Raw genomic sequence first — 21,408 nt, 5'->3', positions numbered from 1 at the left:
TTTTCAAAGAGGGCTTACGTAACCGAGGATGGGTTCAGCCGATCCGTTTCACCTGGGGACGGAGGGCTCCCCTTTTTGATAAGGGTCGTGACACCGGTGACCGGCGTCACGCGGACGCGACTTCTCCCCTGCACACCATCTCTCTTCAAAGTAAAATGTAAAATTGGAAATTAAAACTAGATCTATGGATAACATTTCTCAAATTACAGAGTAATATTTGTACATATTTTAGTAACATTTATATATACTTTTTTAAATGCTACGAAGCAGAAATCATTGACCCCCATTCAAAAAATCCATTCGGTAACGTAGGAAGCACGGTGCCAATGCTTCTTAACTGATAAACGGTGCGCGTATTATCAGCGGGAATCATTGCACGGTACATTAATCATCGAGCAGAATCCGAGAGCCGCTTATGTAAGAGCATTTCGCATTCCTCGCGATACTAATTATCAGCGTTTTGCGCTCGCGCTCGCGCTCGCTCTCTCGCGTTCGCGCGTTGATATCGATTGTCGAGGGAATAACCGTCGAATAAAGTTGAAGGTGGAGTTCGTTCCCGGTCGAACGGGTTCTCGATGAGTGTCACTGTTATCGTGGCTCGCGATAAGAGATAAGGGACCATCGGCGAAGACGGTTTCCAGTCTCGCACGAACGCTCGAATTCGTTCGACGCGGCCCGGCGCGATAGGAAGAAAAAAAATGCAAATCTAGACGTTCCACGGAAATCGCGCGTGCGACGATAGAAGTTGGCCTGGCTCGCGAACGCCCGCGGAGAAAAAACAGTGAATTCGCGGAGATCGTCGGCGAGATAAAAGCCCGTGGACACTTTTGCTGCAACAGGTGGTCGAGGAGCGCGTTGCACCGGTGGGACAAAGTGCATCGCGAGCCGCATCGAACCCTCGCTGCATACGCTCTCGAGTCCTTTGCGGGCACCTCGAAAAAGCACTTGAAATAATTGCACACGTAATACTACGAATCCTAGCGGTGCGCATTATCATTGTAGTTATCAAATATTGCACGGAGATTTCTATTTTATTTTTCGAATAGGAACAAGTGGCACTGTTGTTATTTTTCTGACTATTGCTGTTGTCTTTAGTTTGTGCACGTAAATTCTCTGGTAGAAAATTGTACGAATTTTAGCAAAACACATAAAAGTTGCAATTATCAAATATTGCGCGGAGATTTTTGTGTTAGTTTTGCAATAGGGACGAGTTGTCAGTGCTGTTGTTTTTCTAGAGGTTTTTGCTGACTGTTTTATGTTCGGTATGATTTCTTCGTTCGTATCTGTGGTGGTGGATCGCGCGTTTGTAGATTAGTGTTATTGGTTCGTAATGCCATAGCGTTTTCCACGGCACTTTCGATTGAATTACGTAATAGCGTACGATGAGCAAGGGCGAGGTGCAGCCAAAGGCTGTTTCGAAACCGGACCGTCAAACTAGGTTGAACTGGTCGAGTCGAAGAAAAAATGATTTCGTGGCTGCGTTTGAAAACTGAGCTCGAGTCAAGTACCTTCAACTATCTTCTTTAAAGTCTTTCTATACTTTCCGCATTGTGTGACGTGGTTATCTGAACAGATTAGAGTGGAATATACCCTATCTATTTTGTTGTTATTAATCTTCCCGATTCTGCCGGATTTGGCCCGAATCTGCCCGCCAGCATTCAACGGGCCCGATTATGTTACAGTATTATAACTTTCTCACGTAACCGGTGAACTATCCGACGTTAAAAAAGCGATTTATCGGTTGGTTCGTGTTATGTTAATCAATTCTAGACGGGCGGTGCTTATATTCAGTATCTCGAATATCTCGAGAACGGATTAACTCTCTTCTGCGATTAAGGTATTGTTTCGATCAGCGTTCCTGCCGGCACGGTTTGATATACGCAATATTGTTTGCCTGTAACTCACAGGTTTCCTATATGCCGTTAATTAAAAACGTAACATCTGGATTTACATTATCTCGATTTAAAACATAAAAGTACTTTGTTAGCACGGTAAACTCGTCCTTTCGACTACTAAATCTCCGTTCGTTTGATTCGAAATTTTCTCTTATTTAGAGCATGACGCACAGAGGCACAAAATTAACGAACAGTGAATTAATCCCTTGCCATATGATTCGCTTTACAAACCGGAACAATTAAAACTTCTTATCCTCGATACTTCCTTAAAAGAAAAATAATATTTATATCTCCTTCGTGTCTGCACTTCAATGCTTAAATATTGATAACAGGGTGGCCCAAAAAGTCATCAGCATTCATCACTAGACATCATATGGCACTGAATTAATCTTAAAGGAAAAGTATCAGTCTGATACTCGGGTGAGTGAATCATTGTTTTTCTGATAGGAGCATCGAATCTTCGGCGTATGCGTGCGATACTAACAGGTGCAATGTTGAACTTGGTCCCATCGACGGCAGGCTGCACTCTGGTCGCGCGATGATGCATAGATCGGTTGGATTTAATCGTGCTCGTTCGTTTCGATCCGATGACTCCGACGAACGATCGAGCGAGACCGTTCGTCGATCGCTGTTAGATTAATAGAACGGCCGATCACCGAACGACGCTAATCGCCTGTGTTCGTTATCGCCGGTAACATTGGCACCGATGAAAGCTGGTCGTCGAGCGTTCTCGCGCACCAAACGCGAATTCCTGTGACCGTAAAAAAGCCGACGGATCAAATAAAGCGGAATTCCACGTTATTTATAACGTCGCGCGCACCACAGTTGAGAACAATGTCGTTTATTTCGGTGCGAGGGATGGGAAAGAAGTCGAAAAGTTGTGGACATCTGCCCGCTGCCATTTGGTACTGCATATCACCGTGCTCGGTACGTTGTCAACATTCTTTCTGCCTCCATTTTTCATTTTTCCTGACGAAATGATTTATCGCGTTACCATCATAAATTGATCCCGAGTCACAAAATTTAATATTTGAAATTGATCGTCGTTAGAAAGTAGAGCAAAATCCTCGGAGCAGTCAACAAAATTATTTCGTCCACAATTATGCAGACGTCCTGATTTCGACAGGGTCGTTTCTGCAGACTCGCACGGCGACGTTTGATCAGACCGGTCACACCTGTAATTGCGCGAGGAACTAAGTTTCGTCCGAGTTAAGTACCCAGAAGCAGCCGCGGCCCGAATCCCGATCGTGCCTTCTTAATTGATCGTATATTTCGATCAAGGTCGACCGGGAGCGAAACGATTTAAATATTGATCGATTAGCGGTATTAATAGTCCGATCGCAATGTGTGCGGAGCGTCGATAGCCGGGGATCGCGCTCGAAGATCAATATTTTCTCTCGCGACTACAGTTTTATAACTGTGAACCGGCTGAATGGGCGAACGGCACATACACACACACGGTGTGCACATCCGCAGTACGCGCCAGACAATTTCCGGCGGCGCGAGGCTCTAAACACGCTTCGGAAATTGTTTTCCTCGCAAATTTGCGTGCTATCGATTCCGCCTCGGGTTTCGCGGAAAAACGCCCGCGACCACGGTTATTTCGATCACCGTTGAAACAAAGCGAAACGGTCGCCTGACGATCTAGAAAATAAATTCCCTCTTTAACCCTTCGCGGGCGGAAACATTTTTTAAGCGTGATTCTCTTTATGGCCACGATCGTTAGAGCTTCAATAACAAAGAAGAGGAAATCAAATTTTCATTTAATGCTTAACCCTCTTTGGGCAACTAGGATCGTTTATATCCGGTGTAAAGTTTCGCTCTCGAATTTATCTTTTCCCTGTTTTAACACTGGGTTTACGGGACCCGTCAAAATGACTGGTTCTAATATTTTTAATTTACGATTATTGAGATTGTGAAGATCCATCTAACTGAAACTTATTCCCTTAGGTATATATTATTTAAAAAATGGTTGAAAACTTGGATAGACACATTCTTCTTATTTTTATAAAGTAATGTAGAATAGTCACTTTTAATGCTCCGTAAACCTAGTGTTAAACATTTGACGCTCCACCGATTATATATTGAAATGGTGACTTCCATACGTCCACCAGAGAACACAATGTCGCGCCTCCAACCATATACCACGTTATGTATATTTTCGATGGAACGTTCAAAAATAAAAGGAGGCTTAGAGTTGATCGACTCTGAAAGTTCTGCCGTTTCGAAGCGCAGTTTCGGACACGTGTTCCTCCGAATCGTTGAATAAAAATCGTACAGTCGAATTGTTACGTCTGCTCATTCATGACTAACCGAATTAAGTTTTACGAAACATTTTCAGTTCCTTTAACCCTTAGCACTCGAACGGTGACTGTAAGGCACCACCAAAAATTGCTGTATCATTATTCAAAATATGTTTTGCATTATTCAATGTATTTGTATTCAATAAATTACTAAACACTTCGGTATTCTACGAGTAAATTGCATCATTTTCGTATGTATAACATGAAAACAAATATATAGAAGGGAAATATTCTAGGCCGGAAGAAATGTTTCCTTTCGGAGGTAAAATAGCTTCGAGTGCAAAGGGTTAACGAAAAAGGACACGTTTTCAACGAACAAGTTTTTTCCCTGAAGAGTGTCCAAGAAAATCTACAGTCCCAATATCGGAACTATTAATATTGGTTTCGCGTCTGGATTTCCTGGAATCGCTATAAAAAGCTGGAGACCGTGTTCCCGCGGTGGTATCGATCAAAGTCGACGGAAACCGCTGGAAAATGGTATTTACGTTATCTAATTGAGTGGTCCCATAAATCGAAACGGTAATAGATATATCGCGCGACAGTCTCCCGCGTATACATTCCGTGGCACGATCACATCCTTGCCGGCGAGTCGCATAATTCACGGTATAAGCTCGCGGCGCGAGGCACACCGTCGAATAATCGAATTCGGGATCTGTTTCAGGGCGATTACATCAGGCACCCGGTTCTTTACGAACTGTCGAGCAAGTATGGAGTGGCTGGCAGTGACCAGGTGCCCTTGCCGGCTCGTCTCGACGAGCTCCGGGAGCACATACGCCGAGAAATACGCAAGGTATGTCGACGTTTCGCTTATCCTCCTTCGGCCGCACACCTCTTCTCCGAAGCTCTTCTCTCTCTCTCTCTCTCTCTCTCTCTCTCTCTCTCTCTCTCTCTCTCTCCCTTTTGCTCGACGTGTACCTTATACACGGTAGCACCGCTCGCACGGGTACACGATCCTCCGGTGGAAACGGGGGTGGCAGGGGAAAAGAGGAAGGAACCTCGCTTCCTTCTTGTCCTCTCCTTTTTCGCTGATCTCTTGATGGGAAAAGATCGAGGGATCCCCGTGTATGCGATCGGTGAGTTACGTGATTTAATTCAATAAACGTGTTCGGTGACAAATTGCATCAATTTTAACAGCGATTTTCGTGTAGGATAATTGTCGAGGGACCGAGAGTTCTCGCCATTGAATTAGACGATTTAATTAACTCGGTGCTTGGTAACAAATAAACTGGATCGATTCTCAATTCCACCATTCTTTGAAATTTTATAGAGCTTAAAACATGATTCTAGAGTGGAGAAGTCTGGTAGTTAAATTACACAATTCAACAGTAGAAGAGGGGTTAGTTCCATCAGTACGCGATAACAAATAAATTGGATCAATATTACTGTGCATTTTTATACGACATAAAGTTGAAACGAAATGATCTGGGCATTAAATGAAACAAACAGTTTCAACATCACACTTGTAACAATGAAGAAATTGGATGATCGTTAATTTCCCTAAAGCTTAATGAAAAGTTGAGGGTTAGTTCGTGACCAAGAGGGAGGGCAGGAATCGAAATGGCAACATTAATCTGTGGACCAAGGAGTTATTGCAAGGATATTTTTGCTGGTGGCGATCGCTTTGTTATTAAATATGGAAAAATGGGGATAGTAATGGACCGTGTAATTTCTGGGTAGGAGAGAGAGACACGTGGGCTCTTAGAGCAGATAGAAACTCGAGGGGTGGTCCGCGTGGAAACGAGTTCCACGCTCTCCCTTTTCTCTTCCTCTCACTCGGCTCGTTTTTCCTTTTCGTGATTGCCCCGCGACCTCTATCCATACAGTCTCGTCGAGCCGAGCACGGTTTAGCAAAAATGTGATTACACCCTTGCCTCGCCGCGTTTATTCCGCGTCTGGCAGCTGCAGTTATTCTTCGCGAGGATCGTTGTACGCGAGCCTGGAAACGGGGTCGGGGATTTCAGAACCGTTTAACAAACGGTTTTCTATTCCAGGAACGCGTGACCATATCGGTTATCCTGCATCCTTGGGCGAACGCTAATTTCCCCCTGCAAATTAAAAACCCAATATCAAGCTGCGTTCCAGATAACTTTGTAATTGGATTCCTCCCTTTCTTCTTTCTTTTTTTTTGCAACGAAATTTGATCGTAATTGTTCCCTTACCGTTCCATTTTTTATTCTTCAAAATTTCGGGAAAATGTTCGGATAACAGACAGTGTGAACGTATATCATTATTTTAGTAAAACAATCTTTGCAATCTTTACAGTCCTCTGAGATGAAAGGACCTTTGCAAATATCTGTATAACTTTCAGAAAAAACATTTGTTCGAGCCGATATTAACCAGGCAAGTCCTTTGTACTATAGTATAGATATAGTAAAAGTTAAGCAATTTCAACAAAGTAATTTTCTAAAAAAATTCTGTCCTCCAGAACTCCTGTATTTCTGCCTGGAAAAGTAGAATCCTTAAAAATACCTTTGTAACACTCAGAAAAAAAATTTGTCCAAGTTGAAATTAATCATGCGGGTACTTAATGCCGTAGTATGCACATGGTAGAGAATAAAAAATATTCGTCAAACCGGTACTCGAATAAAAAATTCTATAATATACCCCGGACTATGGACATACGGGATTTAGAAAAATAAAAGGATCTGTATAAATGTCTTCATAACTTTTGAATCTGAGATTTGTCCAAGCTCGAACTTGACAAACGAGTACTTCAGACTGTTAGTATAGTAAAAAGATAAAATATTTCCGCGGTCCGTACGACAAATTACCCGGCATCCTGTGCAGGATTACGACGATCCCGAAACAGGTCATCGTTTCATTAAACGCCGCTCGCAAATATTATTCACGGCTCGCGACCATAATTAAAGAGTACGGCGGCACCCGTCAGGTGCGAGCTCGCGAGTGAAAAGTTATGGGAAATCTAATGGCGGTGGGCGGTGGGGAGGGGGTAATAGAATAAGAGGATAGGCCCGTGTAGCGTTGCTATAATTTTACGTCTCATTTCCGGCGGCGAACAGGAGGGGAGAGAAAGAAAGAAAGAAAGAGAAGAGAAGAGGAGTGGTGTTTCGATGGTCAGAGAACGACCGATCGATGGATCGATAACAACGATAATAATAATCGGTCGCGTCTGAATTCCGTGAAGCGAGATTCCGCTTCTGATTCGGGGACAACCGATCCGGGACACATTCGTTCTCGATGACTGGCGAAAACGATCCCAGCCACGGCTTTATTGCAACGTTCGAGCGCGCTCACTAATGAAACAATGAACAATAAAGCGTGTTTGGTGAATTGTGACGAAACTGTTCTACCGGCAGCCTTGAAGCCACGCGGGGTACGCATGTCGAGGCTATCCTCGAATCGTAACACGATTACATTTCAATCGCTGCTATTTTTATTACCGAGAGTTAGAAGCATTTCGCGTTTCATGTACTCTGCGCGCCTCGCAAGAAGTCCCCAGGAATGCGGCTGTAAACCGTCCGATTGGGTCATTTCACTCGCATTTTCGATTCTTGAAGTGTGTGACGTCAAAGCCTAACCATTGGGTGCGAGCGATGACCTCTATTTGCCTCTGCGTCGTCTCGAGGGACTTCTTGTGAGGCAGTAGGAGCAGTGTCGCCAGATCAAGACTTGTTCCCCCACTCTAATTTCCCCTTCTACCGGGTCACGTGACGCTTTCGGTCTCTGTCGCGCATACTCCGTTCCGGGAGAGAGGGGGTACCTATTTCCCCTCGATTCGTGCTCCCTCCCCTCATCTGGCGACATCGAGTAGGAGTCGCGCAATTAATCGGTTAAGGCGGTGGCCCCGCCGTGCATCCCCTCCATAACTCCGTACGCGTACACGAGATTTGCAAGGGTACGGGAGGCCCGCTCTCATTTGTTAACAATGCAAAAATAGTACTGTTCTGTAGTCAAAATCGCTAGATAAAAGTTCAATCTAGGGTGGAAAGGTCCTCAGAAGTCTTACTTTTGCGTTTTTTAGCCGTAATTTGCAATATTCAGCAGCATACTGCTTGTCGAGTGACATTATCGTAAATATCGAGAGATTCAGAGCTCGTATGGAGTTCGTAGGACCTTTCCTAAATTACGGCTAAAAAACGCAAAAGTAGGACTTCTGAGGACCTTTCCACCCTAGATTGAACTTTTATCTAGCGATTTTGACTACAGAACAGTACTATTTTTGCATTGTTAACAAATGAGAGCGGGCCTCCCGTACCCTTGCAAATCTCGTGTACGCGTACGGAGTTAGGGAGGGGATGGACGGCGGGGCCACCGCCTTAATGGTCGATTTTTGCCTGGACGCGTTTGGAAAATTCGACTGCAGATTTGACGCAATATAGCAGATGATGAAACAGTAATTCCGTCTGGTATGAAAATCTGATTTGAAATCGTTAAAAATAGTCCGGTTAATCGAATCAATTAGGAGGTCGTTAACTGGCGTCGGAGCAAACACTTTCGGCGTTCAAAGGCTTACGAAACGGATCGAATCGATCGCGGGGGCGGTGGTAGGAATTAAAGATAGAGATGACCAGCTGGCGTGAACCGACTCGAACCTGTCCGCTCTGTTGCAGGAGTTGAAAATAAAGGCCGGCGCCGAGAAGCTGAGGGAAGTCGCGACCGATCGTAAAGCGCTGTCCGACGTGGCGACGATCGTGAAAAAGGCGAACAGCAAGCTGAACGAGCTGCAGGCGGAGCTGCAGCAGCTCGAGAGTCAAATTATATTGACGCAGGGCCAGCCCCAGTCGCCCCAGCAAAATCACTTGAACGGTCAAGGTAAGAAAAGCCTGAAAGTCTCTCTCGCTCGCGCGCGCGCGCGCACACCGGCCGACACAGAGATACCATCTTTGTAGTCGCGTTAACGCTGCATGCCATTGACCGAGAGGATAAGCCAGGACTTCTCATGCTCGCCTAAACGGGTTTTATGTAATGCCGCGGCGGTTAGACCTTTCCGTGCCGATCAATTACCGGACTCTTGGCTTGAACCTTTGCGAGCACCGAGTTGATCAGTTCCAGGCAAATTTTTCTTTCTTAAAAAGTCGGTTTAAACATTCGATTATCTACATCGAATGTCGAATTAGAAGCTAATAAGCTAATAAGTACCTCGGATTTTTTTTTCAGTCCCTTAACTCTTTGCAATCTTACGTGGAGCCAGCCTCGAGATTGACTTTTGCAACAATAGATTCTCATTACAATTACATGGTACTTAGCTAGAATCACTCGAAGGCACAAGTTAAACATTCACTGTCATCAGGATATTCTTCCAAAATCGACGCAAAAGACTCGTCCACTCCGGTCCAAGGGGATCCATCATCTCGCTTATCTGATTTCAGCCGTTGGATCGCATAATTACATAATTGTTGTCTAAGCCTGGCTACCATAAGCGCGCAAAAAACCCCGTCGGGCGGATTTTTCCGTGGCACGGCCGCCACGGTGCCCCTTTTTACCGACGTATCAATTAATGTTTCTGCTTATTCACCGGCAACTTATCGATACATCGTAGTAATGGCGAAGAGTACGTTCCGGTACGTTCCCTCCTACCAGGCTAACGACTGGGCCAGTGTCGTTAACGAGCGGCCACTTAATAACTCCACCCGCTAACGAGCCGTCGAGACGACGTCTTCGAGTTTATAAAGCTCGGCGGTGCATGCGAGCTACCGCTTCATTCCATGTATATCGCATCGGGCCCGGCAAATCGAGCGTGTCCAGCCCCGAGGCGTAACACACACGCCGCGAGTATGCGCTTCGACGCGACGGATCGTTCCGTCGACGATCCGCGGGTTTGATAAACTGCCCTGAAAAATCGTTTACGCTCCTGGCGCGCTGTATTGCTCCGCCGGTGTTCTGGGTACCGGGTAATTTGCTTAGGAACGCGACCTATCAATCTCCGAATCCGCTCGGGGGCGTGGCCAGCCCCGGTTTAGCGAAACTTCCGAGACACGGATTAGCGCGTCTGACTCTAGCGCTTTTGTTCGAACTTCAAATTGTTCGGATTTGATAGAAGTTAAGGTTTTTATCGGAATCTCCGTTTTTTGGCCCTCCTCGGTTTAGTGAGACATTTTCCCTCTCGTCGAGTCTTCTCACTTTTGGGAGAAAAATACACCTTCCCCGCATTATCGCGTTCGATCGAAAGATTTTTATTTTACGTCCTTATTGAAAGACGCTTAGCATAATCTCGACCGTCGTCGTAAATCATCGTTTATTGCTCCGCTAACCATAAAAATAATCCTTGTCAGATTAACGACGCCTTTCTTGCGGTTTATCGGACTCGTTCCTGTCACTTTTTGCGGGAACTCGGAGTTGTTCGAATTTCAGTTAAACGGTCTCGATTCGAATAGTCCCAAACTTCACCGCGTTCGTAACTCTTTTACGAATCGCGAAGAAAGTGTGTGAAAAAAGATCATAAACTATCCGAAGAAATATACACTGTTACTAAAAAAGTATAGAGAAATTGGTACTGGAAAAGATTTGATTTTCTTTATCCACCAATTCTCTTAAATGCATGTCCACCAACTTTCCACAACGAAATGAAAATTAAACAACAGAAAACTAGCAGGTAAATTGTCACAAAAACTAATAAATTCAGTAGTGCCATTTATCGTGCCTAAACCCATCTGATGCTCACTGTATCGATTTCTGTACACTGATTCTCGACTTGGAAAAGTCTCTGCTGCCTGGACTATAGAATGTGCTTACACGACTAATGAAATTATTGATCGAATCGAAAGACTCGGACGCGCCCCGCCCGTCGTAAATAAACTTTTATAGCTTCGCCCGGCAATAAAGTTGATATTTACGGTCAGGTTACGCGGCGCTGTCCAGGCCCGCTTAATCGGAACAATAACTACGCCTTCCTCGGATTAGCGCTCACGAGCGGGGCCCGATCTCTCTCTCTCTCTCTCTCTCTCTCTCTCTCTCTCTCTCTCTCTCTCTCTCTCTGTCTCTGTCTCGAGTTCCCCCGGGACTCTAATCCGTGAATCACCGGGCACGTATCGCGTATAAATCACTCGGGGGGCGGGGAGGAGGGGCGGTCACTCGGTTAGGTTCGAGCGACGAGCGCATTGGAAACGTCACTTTGTACAGTTAGGTCGTTCCGCGGGACACGCGTTTCCAGTCAACGGAACATTGTCATCCGGAAACGGCGCTCTAATGGCGTTTCCAGGCATTCCCCCCCTTAGAGCGCGCGAGCGCCGCGCCGGTGCAGTTACCGGGCATAAATTAGGAATGATTAACTGTGATCCTCGTAATCGCGGGTCATGGCACTCGGAGAACGGCCCACGGGCGTAGAAACGCCGATTTCGAACGACGCTCGCGTGATCGGCCGATATCGTTCGATGAATCAATTCGGTTCGCAGAATTCCATTCGATCGGGCTAATTGCTCCCATTGTTGCGATTAATCCGTTGTCGAACGAAAACGTCCGGCCCGAGTACTGCGAAATTGATCGTGGGATTGTGCTAGGTCAAAAGACGATCTTCTTCGGCTCACGTGTTTCGGCGGTCAGCGATTAAACACGCTGACTGCTGCGTCAGGTCATATGCGGGGTGACATCATCTTTTGTCCCGACTAAGAAATCAGCTTCTATTGTGAACTGTTTAGGCAAGCCAAAATTTCATCAAGACCTGTAGAATCTTAACGCTGAATTTACCAGCGTCTTGTTTTAACTGTTGTCAAAGTTACTAGACTGCTTCTGCAGGAATTTATTTATGATCTAGACACACTAACGTAACTGTTAATTGAAATCTCGGTAATTGCGCTTTTACACTTTGCCGAATAAAATCAAGTATCGTCGTGAAAATCCGTTATCTAAATATCGTAGACTATCTTCGACTGCTTCTAGAAACGTGAGATCGGCCGATAAGTCTATTAGTCATTATCTGTTAATTGACGTTGAGGATAGACCCGCGAAAGCAACAATGGCTCTTGCAGTGGATCTGGTGGAGTTTCTGCGGGATGACTCACCTGCGCTTTTCAAGTGAAACACTGCTCCGATTCCCAGCACCTTCGGATCGCTGCATAGTTCGCAGTGTTTCTCATCTCGGTAAACAAAAGGCTCGTGAACGAACTGCAACAACGAAGCTGAAGAAGAGGACCATCAATTCTGAGCGTCGTGTGGAACCGAAAATTTTTTCACACATTACCTAGCAAATTACTGCTTGTAACGTCTCACAAAATCTCAAGTCGTTCGGTTCGATTTGAAAGAAGTTTTTAGAGGGTGTCCAGCTAATTTTGTGGCTGTGTAGTGTTCAGCATCCGCGATCATTTAGCGAGTTTCTTCAGCGATCTGTCCCGAAATCGACGGAAGGATTGACTCAGCGATAAATGGGCGAAACGAACCCGAGGTTACCTCGTCGTGACAATCGGTATATCAATCGTTTGGTTGACCAGCATCGGCAAATCGCCGGTTCTCCGGTTCCGTCGACCTTGAAAGCCTGGTTACGCCACTGCGCGAAGCTGTTCGCTATCGGTGCCGCTTCGTGACGCGCCCGCGGCTCCTCTCGCGTATTCGCATATTCGCATGCTCGCTCGCTCGCCCGCTAGAAGACTAGAAGCCGCGGGTCGGTCTTCTGTTCCCTTTGAATTGACGGTAAGTGGTAGACCGTCTATTTATACCGTGGACCCAGACGCTCTATCCAATCCAGTTAAGTCAGTCATCATACATTGTCGGGACTAGTAACTCGCCTTCGGGCCATCTCATTCACCCGCGATGCCCTGTGCCATTCAACTCGGCCCGAACAATGCGACTGCGACGAGAAAAGATGCTGTTTGCGGGAACGGAATATCGGGATTCTCTCGCCAACCCTTGCGCCGGCAATTGCGTAAACGATATTAATCAGAACTCGCACGGTCCTCGGAAATGGCCACGAGATCTTCAGACACTTTGTCCATTTTTGCTATTCGCTTCGAATCGATTGGACCTCATCTGTAATTCTACATTGTGAAGAAGTAACTTTAATTCTGAATGGTTGTGCAAGTGAAATGGTACCTTTAAAGACATAATTTCCTCAGAAATGGTCGCAAAATCTCGAGATGAAAATTTCTCCATTTTTCCTACTCGCTTTAAATTAGTTGAATTTTATTTGTAATTTTATATTGTAAAGATATAACTCTGAACCTCGACGGTTGCGCGAAAGATCCCGAAAAAAATGGTACTTTTAAAGAAATAATTTCAACTGGAACCCAGGCAAGGTTATTAAAAATCTATTAATGCTTAACACTTTGACCGCCACACTAGAAACCTCAACAATTCCATAGAATCAAAGTAAGTTATTTAATGAAATAAAAATTGACAAAAATTAAATGTATGATATTGAGTAGTCCTCCAACTTTCTTGCATTTTACAGACCCTAATCGAATTTGGTACAACGTATATATTAACGTAAAAATACATTTTAAAACCTGGACAAATAATTCCGTCACCCACATATGGGTGACATGGCAGTCAACGTGTTAATTTATGGTTTCAAATTTTAAAGAAATATCTTTGAGAATACGCAACGAGAAATGGTAATTCACGATCAATTCTTTATTTCTCGAAGAAGAATGTCGACTTTCCAGTTTCTATTTCATTAAATAAATTGCTTCGACACTGTGGGACTTTTACAGTTGGTACGGCTGGCGTTATAATGGTGGTCGAAGACCATTATGCGGCAACTCGGAGCGGTACACGTCCAAGTCGTCGGCCACGGTGTAGAGGAACGTTTTTAAATTAAGGGACCGTGGTTTGGAATGTGGGTCAGGTGGCGTGGTAAATCCGAGCGTCTATTTAAAACGATAATAATGTCTTGTTCGTATGTAGAGCGAAATCGCGGACCCTTCTGCGATTATTATTAAACGTCTCATAAACGTACCGAGCGATTCCGGCCGCCAATATGCAAAATCTGGAACACGGGACGCCGAAATCTGTTACATTGCTGTATATCTTCTCCCCTGTTGCTCTGGACACGGAGGAAACGTTAATCACACAAATCGCGACAATTTTAAGCAACCTTTCGTAGAGCAATCTTTAATCGGGCATCGAATGGCAGAATTTTTGAAAATTAGTTCCAGAAATGGTTGGAAACAAGCCGAAAAAGTAAGAAGATAAATTACTTTAATCAAGCAAGTTTAAAATAATTTACACTGACCTTTTCACGAGGTTTAGAAAAGAGGTACCAATTTTTAATCGACTCTGGAATAGCAGAAATTTTTTAAATTGGTTCTACCAAAAGTTGAAAACAAGTCCGAAGAATGATTAATGTTAAAAAAAATTTTGAATGGCCCTATTCGAGAATCCGAATGGTACCGATCCCAAATCGACCATCAAACGAAAAGAATTTTTAGCATCACTTCTAAAAATAGTAATGAAAAACAACATCATCCGTCATTGGTAGTCTGATGGAAGTTAAATATTTAAGATAGTGATTGCGCGTTCCGTAGTGGAAGTGTGCGAAGCTGAATTGCCATTTCGAGTCATTTCCTTCCCGACTTCTGAGTACGTGACACACGCTGCAGCAAAAATTGCAATCGGCTGAGAAATAAACTAGTTGCATTCTTTAAACAGTTTGCGCTCTTGCAACGGCATCCGGAAAATTAAAAGTACCGGTCGAGATTCGGCGTTGCTCAACGATTTCAATGAAAACTCAATTAAGCTCGAATGTTTTACTGGTCGGTAGCCTGTTAGCTGGTTTTATGTCGACGGTTGCCGATAAGGAACCCGTTCATTTCTCTTAACTCGTGGATACTAATCTTCGCCGATCGACAACGCAGTCTCTCATTTTTCTGTGCGTCTCTTCTCGGAAGACTACCTCTCTTGTTTCATTGCCGACAATAAAATGTAATTTACTGATCTATACATCAAGGGCTGGATTTAAAGGCAGCGCTGATCTAGTTCGTTCACACTGTCATTATTCTCCTTATCTCGTGCACTCTTCTATGAGCGCAATGTGCGCTGCTATTGTTTTAAAATGAGTTATTATCCCCCCTACTCGAACCTAGAATACCACCTTAACACTTAACTGCACTATTGGGACTGATGTACCCCCTTCAAAAGTATGCATTTTTATGCCAAGGGATGAGTTTTGGCACATTGTCGCTGTTATCAAAATCCGTCAGCGTACCTGTGCTATTTTTTAACTTTTGAAAACGAGATGAAAAGAACTATGCAATGGTGTGTCTACCGTTTTAAAAGATAAGAATGAATGAAAAATAAAAAAAGTGTGCCAACAACACGCGGTATTCCCAGGCGGTCACCCATCCAAGTACTAACCACGCTCAACACTGTTTAACTTCGATGATCGGACGAGAATCGGTTTTTTGCAGTGTGATTTGGTCGTTGACGTTAGTACATGTTAAAAACTGAATAATACTCCACTTAAGATTCCGTTTAGCTTCATTACGTTAAAGGCCTGGTCTTCGTAGATTCGCGATAAGGTAGAGTGACCACGTTACCGACAAAAATAGGCGAAAAATGGTTTTACGTGTCTCAAGTTTTCGTCCTTATATAAGAATATTTTGTCGCTGGTAAAGGGCTCATTCGAAAGAGGAAGGTTCAATCTAGCGCGCGCCGGTCAGGAGCTGCCGAGATTATGCAGATATTTGGTAATATGCATGCCGTGCGGTGCAAGCATTTTTATGACATTGGATGAGTTCTCTGGATGAAATCGAGAGCAGCGCGCACTAGAAAATATCTCCAGCTACAAATTGAGCTATATTTTGTCTCGATTCTCTGCGAAATAAAGCCAAAAACTTGAAGCACGTTTCTGGCGTCGGGATTCATAATATCGATAATACAGAGCAAAGAATGTGACAAGTTTAGTCGGAGACTTAAGACCCGTCGGATCAAGACCAAGACGGATCTTAAGTCTGTGTCTGAAGGCTGTGAATGGAAATTATTAATTAAAAAGTCACGTGACTATCCCGGGCCCTTGAGAGCGATCGTTCTCGATCGAGGATCTAAGTCCACCGAAAACCAGAGTAGATTCGGAGCAAGATATAGAGACGGTGGAGAGGAGAAAGTAGATTCCCGGTCTCGTCCTCGAAGAAGCGAATAACGAACGCCGCGCACGAGGGCTCCCGGCTTCACTTTCCAGTTGGCCGAGCTGTACGTGCGTGTAATACGCGGTTCTTCCACCGCGAGGGACGGTGAAAACGCTTCTCCTCCCGAGAGAAGCACGGACACAGGCACAAAAGTACATACACCGGTGTTCACAATACGATCAAAAGCGCGTTTACCGGAGTCGATCGGATCCGATCGGATCGGATCGGTCCCGTTGCGAGCTAGCGCGAGTATCGGGCCCGAGGCGGTCCCCAGCCTTAGCCCGCTTCGACGCGGATCGAGATCGCGTTTCAACCCGCACCGAACCGAACCCACGCTTTCGCATTCCACGCTCTCGAGATATCGAACGGACCCCTCGGGGGCCCTCTTCCATTTCCTTCGGAGTCCTTCTTCAGGGGCTACCCGCTTCCATCTAGGACCCTAAACGATAACTACGCAAGTTTCTTGCGGCGTCGGAAAGATCTCCGCCAATCGAGATTATCGAGACCTGTGTACGCAAATTTGAATTTTTAATCGTGTACATTGTTGCTCCGAATATAGAGATGCTGAATATTGCATGATACACCTACCAGGAAAAGTGAAGAAACAATTGGGAACATTGCTTTCGACGGTATCCCACTACTGAATTTTTATGAAACTGAAATCTCCGAGACTCTTATGGAAAATATGCATTTTTGGGATTTTTGGAGATTCCATTTTTTGTTTAACTTGTTTGCTTTTTCCGCAAAATCTGAAAGAAATAGAGAAATTTTCAAATTTAGTTGATTTTGTGTTACCTTTTCAAAGGTAGTACCGGTGGATTGAGATTGTTAAAATGAGTCCAAACACGACGTAAATCGTTTTTTTTTTGTTTTGTAGACTTAATGTAGATGACAAAATTAAGAACGTGATCATTGCTATCTGAGCACGAGTGTAAGATATTTTAGAAATTTTTTAATTATTTTTGGGGGCGGTCAGAAGCCATCGAGCGGCCATTTTGATGACCGTAGGCGCCCCCAGCTTAAAATCCGTGGCAAATGCAAGTCGTAAATCATTTCTCGACTGGATGAAACACAAAGGGCGAGGGGTTCCACGTTCTAGAAAGAGGGGAAAACGCGCTGCAACGAACCGTTACTTCGAACGAATGCACAGGTACACCCGGGTGCCCCTGACCAGCATTATCATAATTTCGCGGTGCGGGATAAATGCAGGCGGCTTTTGAGCGGAGTCGATGCGTGTCGCGAGATATCTCTGTTAACCGGGGCACGGATCATTAAATTTCTAAAGTTTCCGCGAACTGTCGCAAGCTTTAGTCAATCATTGTGATTTAGGGGTGAACAATGGAAACAATTGGAATATGGTGTTTCCAACACCCGTCCATTGTGGAACAGATCATAATAGTTCACCGAAACACAGTTTGATCGACAGTAATTGATAACCTGTGATTGATGTTGAAGGCATACAGGATTTTGTAAACGTCGTTACAATAGTGATGCATAAAAAGAAAATCTGTTTCTCAAATATTTTTAAGTGATGTGATCTAGTTAATATTGTTTTTAATTTGTTTGACAGATTCTTCGTATGCATGTGTTTTTCTGTTGCAGTAGTTATTTTTTCCTTGCTCGACGGACGAACTACGATCAATGATCACCTAAACAATCTTATAAATATTATTTTGTTCTTGTAAATATAATTCAGCTAATTATAGTACCATTTTTTGCAATATTACATCATTGTCTAACGGTGAGCATTATCGGAGACTTCTGCCGCAGAGTGGAAATAGACTGCAAATGTTTGCGACACCCTGTAGGCAGTTTGGAGTACTATAGTCGGAGAAACAGAGATATTATTGACTATCGCAGGGAGTTTCATTTGCAGATAAGAACTAGCGAGCAGAGATACGGGCATTGTCACGTTGCGGGAGGTCAGGATGATTATTCGGCTTCGATCCCAAGTTAACAGTCCCTTATTAAAACACCTGCACTTTTTAATATCGATCTGAGGAAACATCGAACCGGATGTTGACTTTCGATAAAGAAAAATATCGCGCGCGTCGATGATTGTTCTTCGGTCGGATGATAAGGATTGATCGACGCTCCGATAACCGTTTAAAAAACCGTTCGTGTCGTTGCGACCAGTTTCCTGTGTATCGTAAACGCTTGGAATTATAGTCGTCGATATCTCGATGACAAATAGTGTAAATTGCTATAATGACTCTGCGTGACACTTGAGGACAAGAGCGATCGATAGCCTGTTAATTATTTGAAAACGGAAAACGAACATTGTTTCATAATTTCTTGGAATTTCAACGACGAAACGGGAGTGGAACAGTATAAACAACCTAATCTCGATTTTATTTTAATCTTGTCTAATCTACTGCTATAATCTTTACGGTTTTATCTAATGTATATAAATACGAATTCAAATCTGCTATTTTCTTCGAAATCGATTCTTTTCAGAAATCGCACGGAAGAGATAAGCTTACGGATTTAAACGAGCATTAGTTAATTCAGCATATTAATAATTCAAAAGTGCCTTAAGTAGACACCTAAGGTCTTCATCTTGTGGAATGCAGAATACCGTAATTATTAATTCTTTTAAAATTAATTTTTCCGAAAATTACACACGAGAGATACAGAAAATTTACAACACCAAAATCGATAAGATCTATTTAATATTAATAACCCCTTGCCGTATCATTTTCCTCGCATTCGTGGTAATTGGATCTTCCTTATCCAGGAGGAAAGGAAAATTCACATTTATTGCACCGACTTGTTATCATGCGCGAAGGGATTAATTCTCCGAAAACAAAGTTTCGTAATTACTTTCAAAGATCAAGCGCTCAAGATTTTGATCGTGCGATGATTAAGTTCCAGCGAACGCAGCCGTGAGTCAGTTCGTTGAAATAAGGCAACGTGGCCCGTTCGACCCGGTCCAAACAGACATTGCAATTTGTCCGGAGCAAAGCGATTGTCACGCCGATAGATAATAATGGTGGCAGCCTAATAGAATCGGCGACGACCTAATAAATTCGTGGCGCGCGCAGCCGCCGGTAGTCTGGTCCTTGTCGCCCGATTAAAATCGAGAAATACCGGTACCGGGACGACCATGATTCCGTAAAACTTCTATGGTTTACGGTCGCAGTCACGCTTCTCTTTCTTTCCCCGGTTGCTATCGTCGTTCCACGGCGTTCGTTCAAGTGGCCGGACCGCTTCCAGATAAACGCAACGCGTTACATAAGTCGCGAATCGCCTCAAACGCCGCTGGATTTCGAAAAATTTTCTGGAAAAAAATCCTGCAGGTGACGGGCCCCAAAATACACATTTCAGAATTTTTTCCGATTTTTTGGATGAAAGTCCTAGCTACAAAAAATTAGAACAGTGAACATGAGAAGGACATCGAAAAAATTTGAAAGAAATGCAGATCTCTTACAGAAATTTTGAGAGCACGTGGTTGAAATTTTTACAGTAAGTACTTATTTGAGTGTTTCTTATCCTCCAATTTTTTTAGATTTTTTGGCGAAGTGCATCGTGGTTGAAAAAAAATGAAAACTGAGCCTTGCAACGCGTTTCACGCGTGAGAAAGTGATTCTTATTCATGTATTATCGTCAAGAATTTCTGTTTGCCAAGGAAACACGGTAATTGGTCTTTTAGAACATTTTTGTGAATGCCGAACGTACGAAAGAAATCATCAGCCTTACGCTCGGGTTGAGTAACATCGGTGAAAATTGTACTGTTGCCGTTTAATTTCGGTCCTAATTAGAGCGATTATCCTAATTGAGGACTTTAGCGCTGTTCGTTCGACGTACGAAAGCAGCCACGAGTTGCTGCAACATGTAGACGAGACGCAGACGCAACTTCGTGCTTCCGTGAACTAGTTTGCGGAAAACGAAAGTCAACGAAGTTTCTCTCTTCGGTGAAGATTTTGTTGGCGAAACCAGAATCTGGCTTCCAAAAACGAACGAAACTAGACGATCAAGCATTTTTGAATGTATGTGTTCGCTGGAGATTCGTGTGAACATTATTTTTTATAGCTTATCGATTTTGTAGATTTTCATCCAAAACGAGCTTTCCGTTCGTTCAAGTAAAAAATAATTATCATACGAAGAGGTTTTACATTCATCAAATTATATTTAGAAAATGAAAAATATGATTATCGACATGCACTGGATGCTTCGTAACATTAAAAAATAGAATACCGAATTAACGTCGCCTAACAAGGTAGTTACATGCTGAAGGAAATAAAGCACACAAAAGCATGCATATATCATGACTCGATAAAATGCTCTGGATCATAAAACGACATTAGAAATGTTCTGTACACTCGCACACTAATCCACTTAAAATTTTCTTCCACCCATCAAGTCGAAGAACAAATTACCCTAACGTGACAGAGACGTCGTAAAATTCGTGGACTAATTGATCAGTAGGTGAAAAAAAAAAAAAACGAGAAATTCTCCGCCTTTCACTCGAAATATTTGATCCGAATGAGTCGCGGTGCTGGATAAAAGAATCGTGTGTATCCTGTTCGAAAATCATTATCCCGCGGATGATTGATTTCGCGATAGCCGTGATTCAGGGGTTCGCGTATTCGCGGCACGCTCGTGTGTCGTCATCGCGCGCGACACGGGTAAAAAATCGGTGATCGATAAGGTCTGAGTCACGAATTACAAAAGTGCCTCGTAACTCTGGCACGGTGCCGTTGACGCGTATCCTGCTGAATCGCGAAACGCGAATCGCACACGCGTCTTATCCGCGGCGAAGGTGCGCAAACCGATCGGGCTTCCGCGGCGATCGCACGCGTTTTCACGCCCACGGTCGTTCTAGAAGAGAAAACGGCCAATGGTACCGATACCATCTAAAACCGTTCTTATCACAACTCACCGTGCAAACGGTTTCCGCCGACGATTTCCCCGCTCGCCGCTCGTTTTACAAGACCGCGAACCGCATTTCCCAGTAATCGCAAACGCCTATCGCAGAAATCGGTCGGGCCCGGCCGCCGATCCCTATCGAATAATTGACGACCTGCATTCGATTTCTGCTGATCCGGCGCGATTTTGAAACGCACATTTTTCCGCTCGCGTAATTCCCAGAGGTAGCCGATTGTTTAACGCGTTCACCGCCGTGTCACCCATATTTGGACGACGGAATTATTTCTTCAGACTTGAAAATTCATTTCTGCGATCGTTAAGCTGTGT

General features: G+C 44.0%; 1 protein-coding gene and 1 non-coding gene across 4 annotated transcripts in view; one reads left to right on the top strand and one right to left on the bottom strand.

The window, feature by feature from the left end:
* Pkn (serine/threonine-protein kinase N) overlaps nt 1–21,408 on the top strand; it is a 58,669-nt gene that overhangs the window by 3,382 nt on the left and 33,879 nt on the right. For all 3 annotated transcript variants that reach the window (XR_013082765.1, XM_076793343.1, XM_076793342.1), the window contains exons 2-3: nt 4,860–4,988; nt 8,770–8,971. Coding sequence is in view for 2 of the 3 variants with exons in the window: in XM_076793343.1 (XP_076649458.1) it covers nt 4,860–4,988; nt 8,770–8,971 (331 nt within the window). In the remaining variant the exon portion in view is untranslated. The remainder of the gene's footprint in view (nt 1–4,859; nt 4,989–8,769; nt 8,972–21,408) is intronic.
* LOC143357566 (5S ribosomal RNA) lies at nt 15,394–15,513 on the bottom strand. Its single transcript, XR_013082842.1, has one exon. It is a non-coding gene; the product is annotated as a 5S ribosomal RNA (ribosomal RNA).

Source organism: Halictus rubicundus, chromosome 9 (genome assembly GCF_050948215.1).
Source record: "Halictus rubicundus isolate RS-2024b chromosome 9, iyHalRubi1_principal, whole genome shotgun sequence".
Taxonomy (NCBI): domain Eukaryota; kingdom Metazoa; phylum Arthropoda; class Insecta; order Hymenoptera; family Halictidae; genus Halictus; species Halictus rubicundus.
Note: the sequence above shows the minus strand (reverse complement) of the source record. Positions and strands in the feature narration are given on the sequence as shown.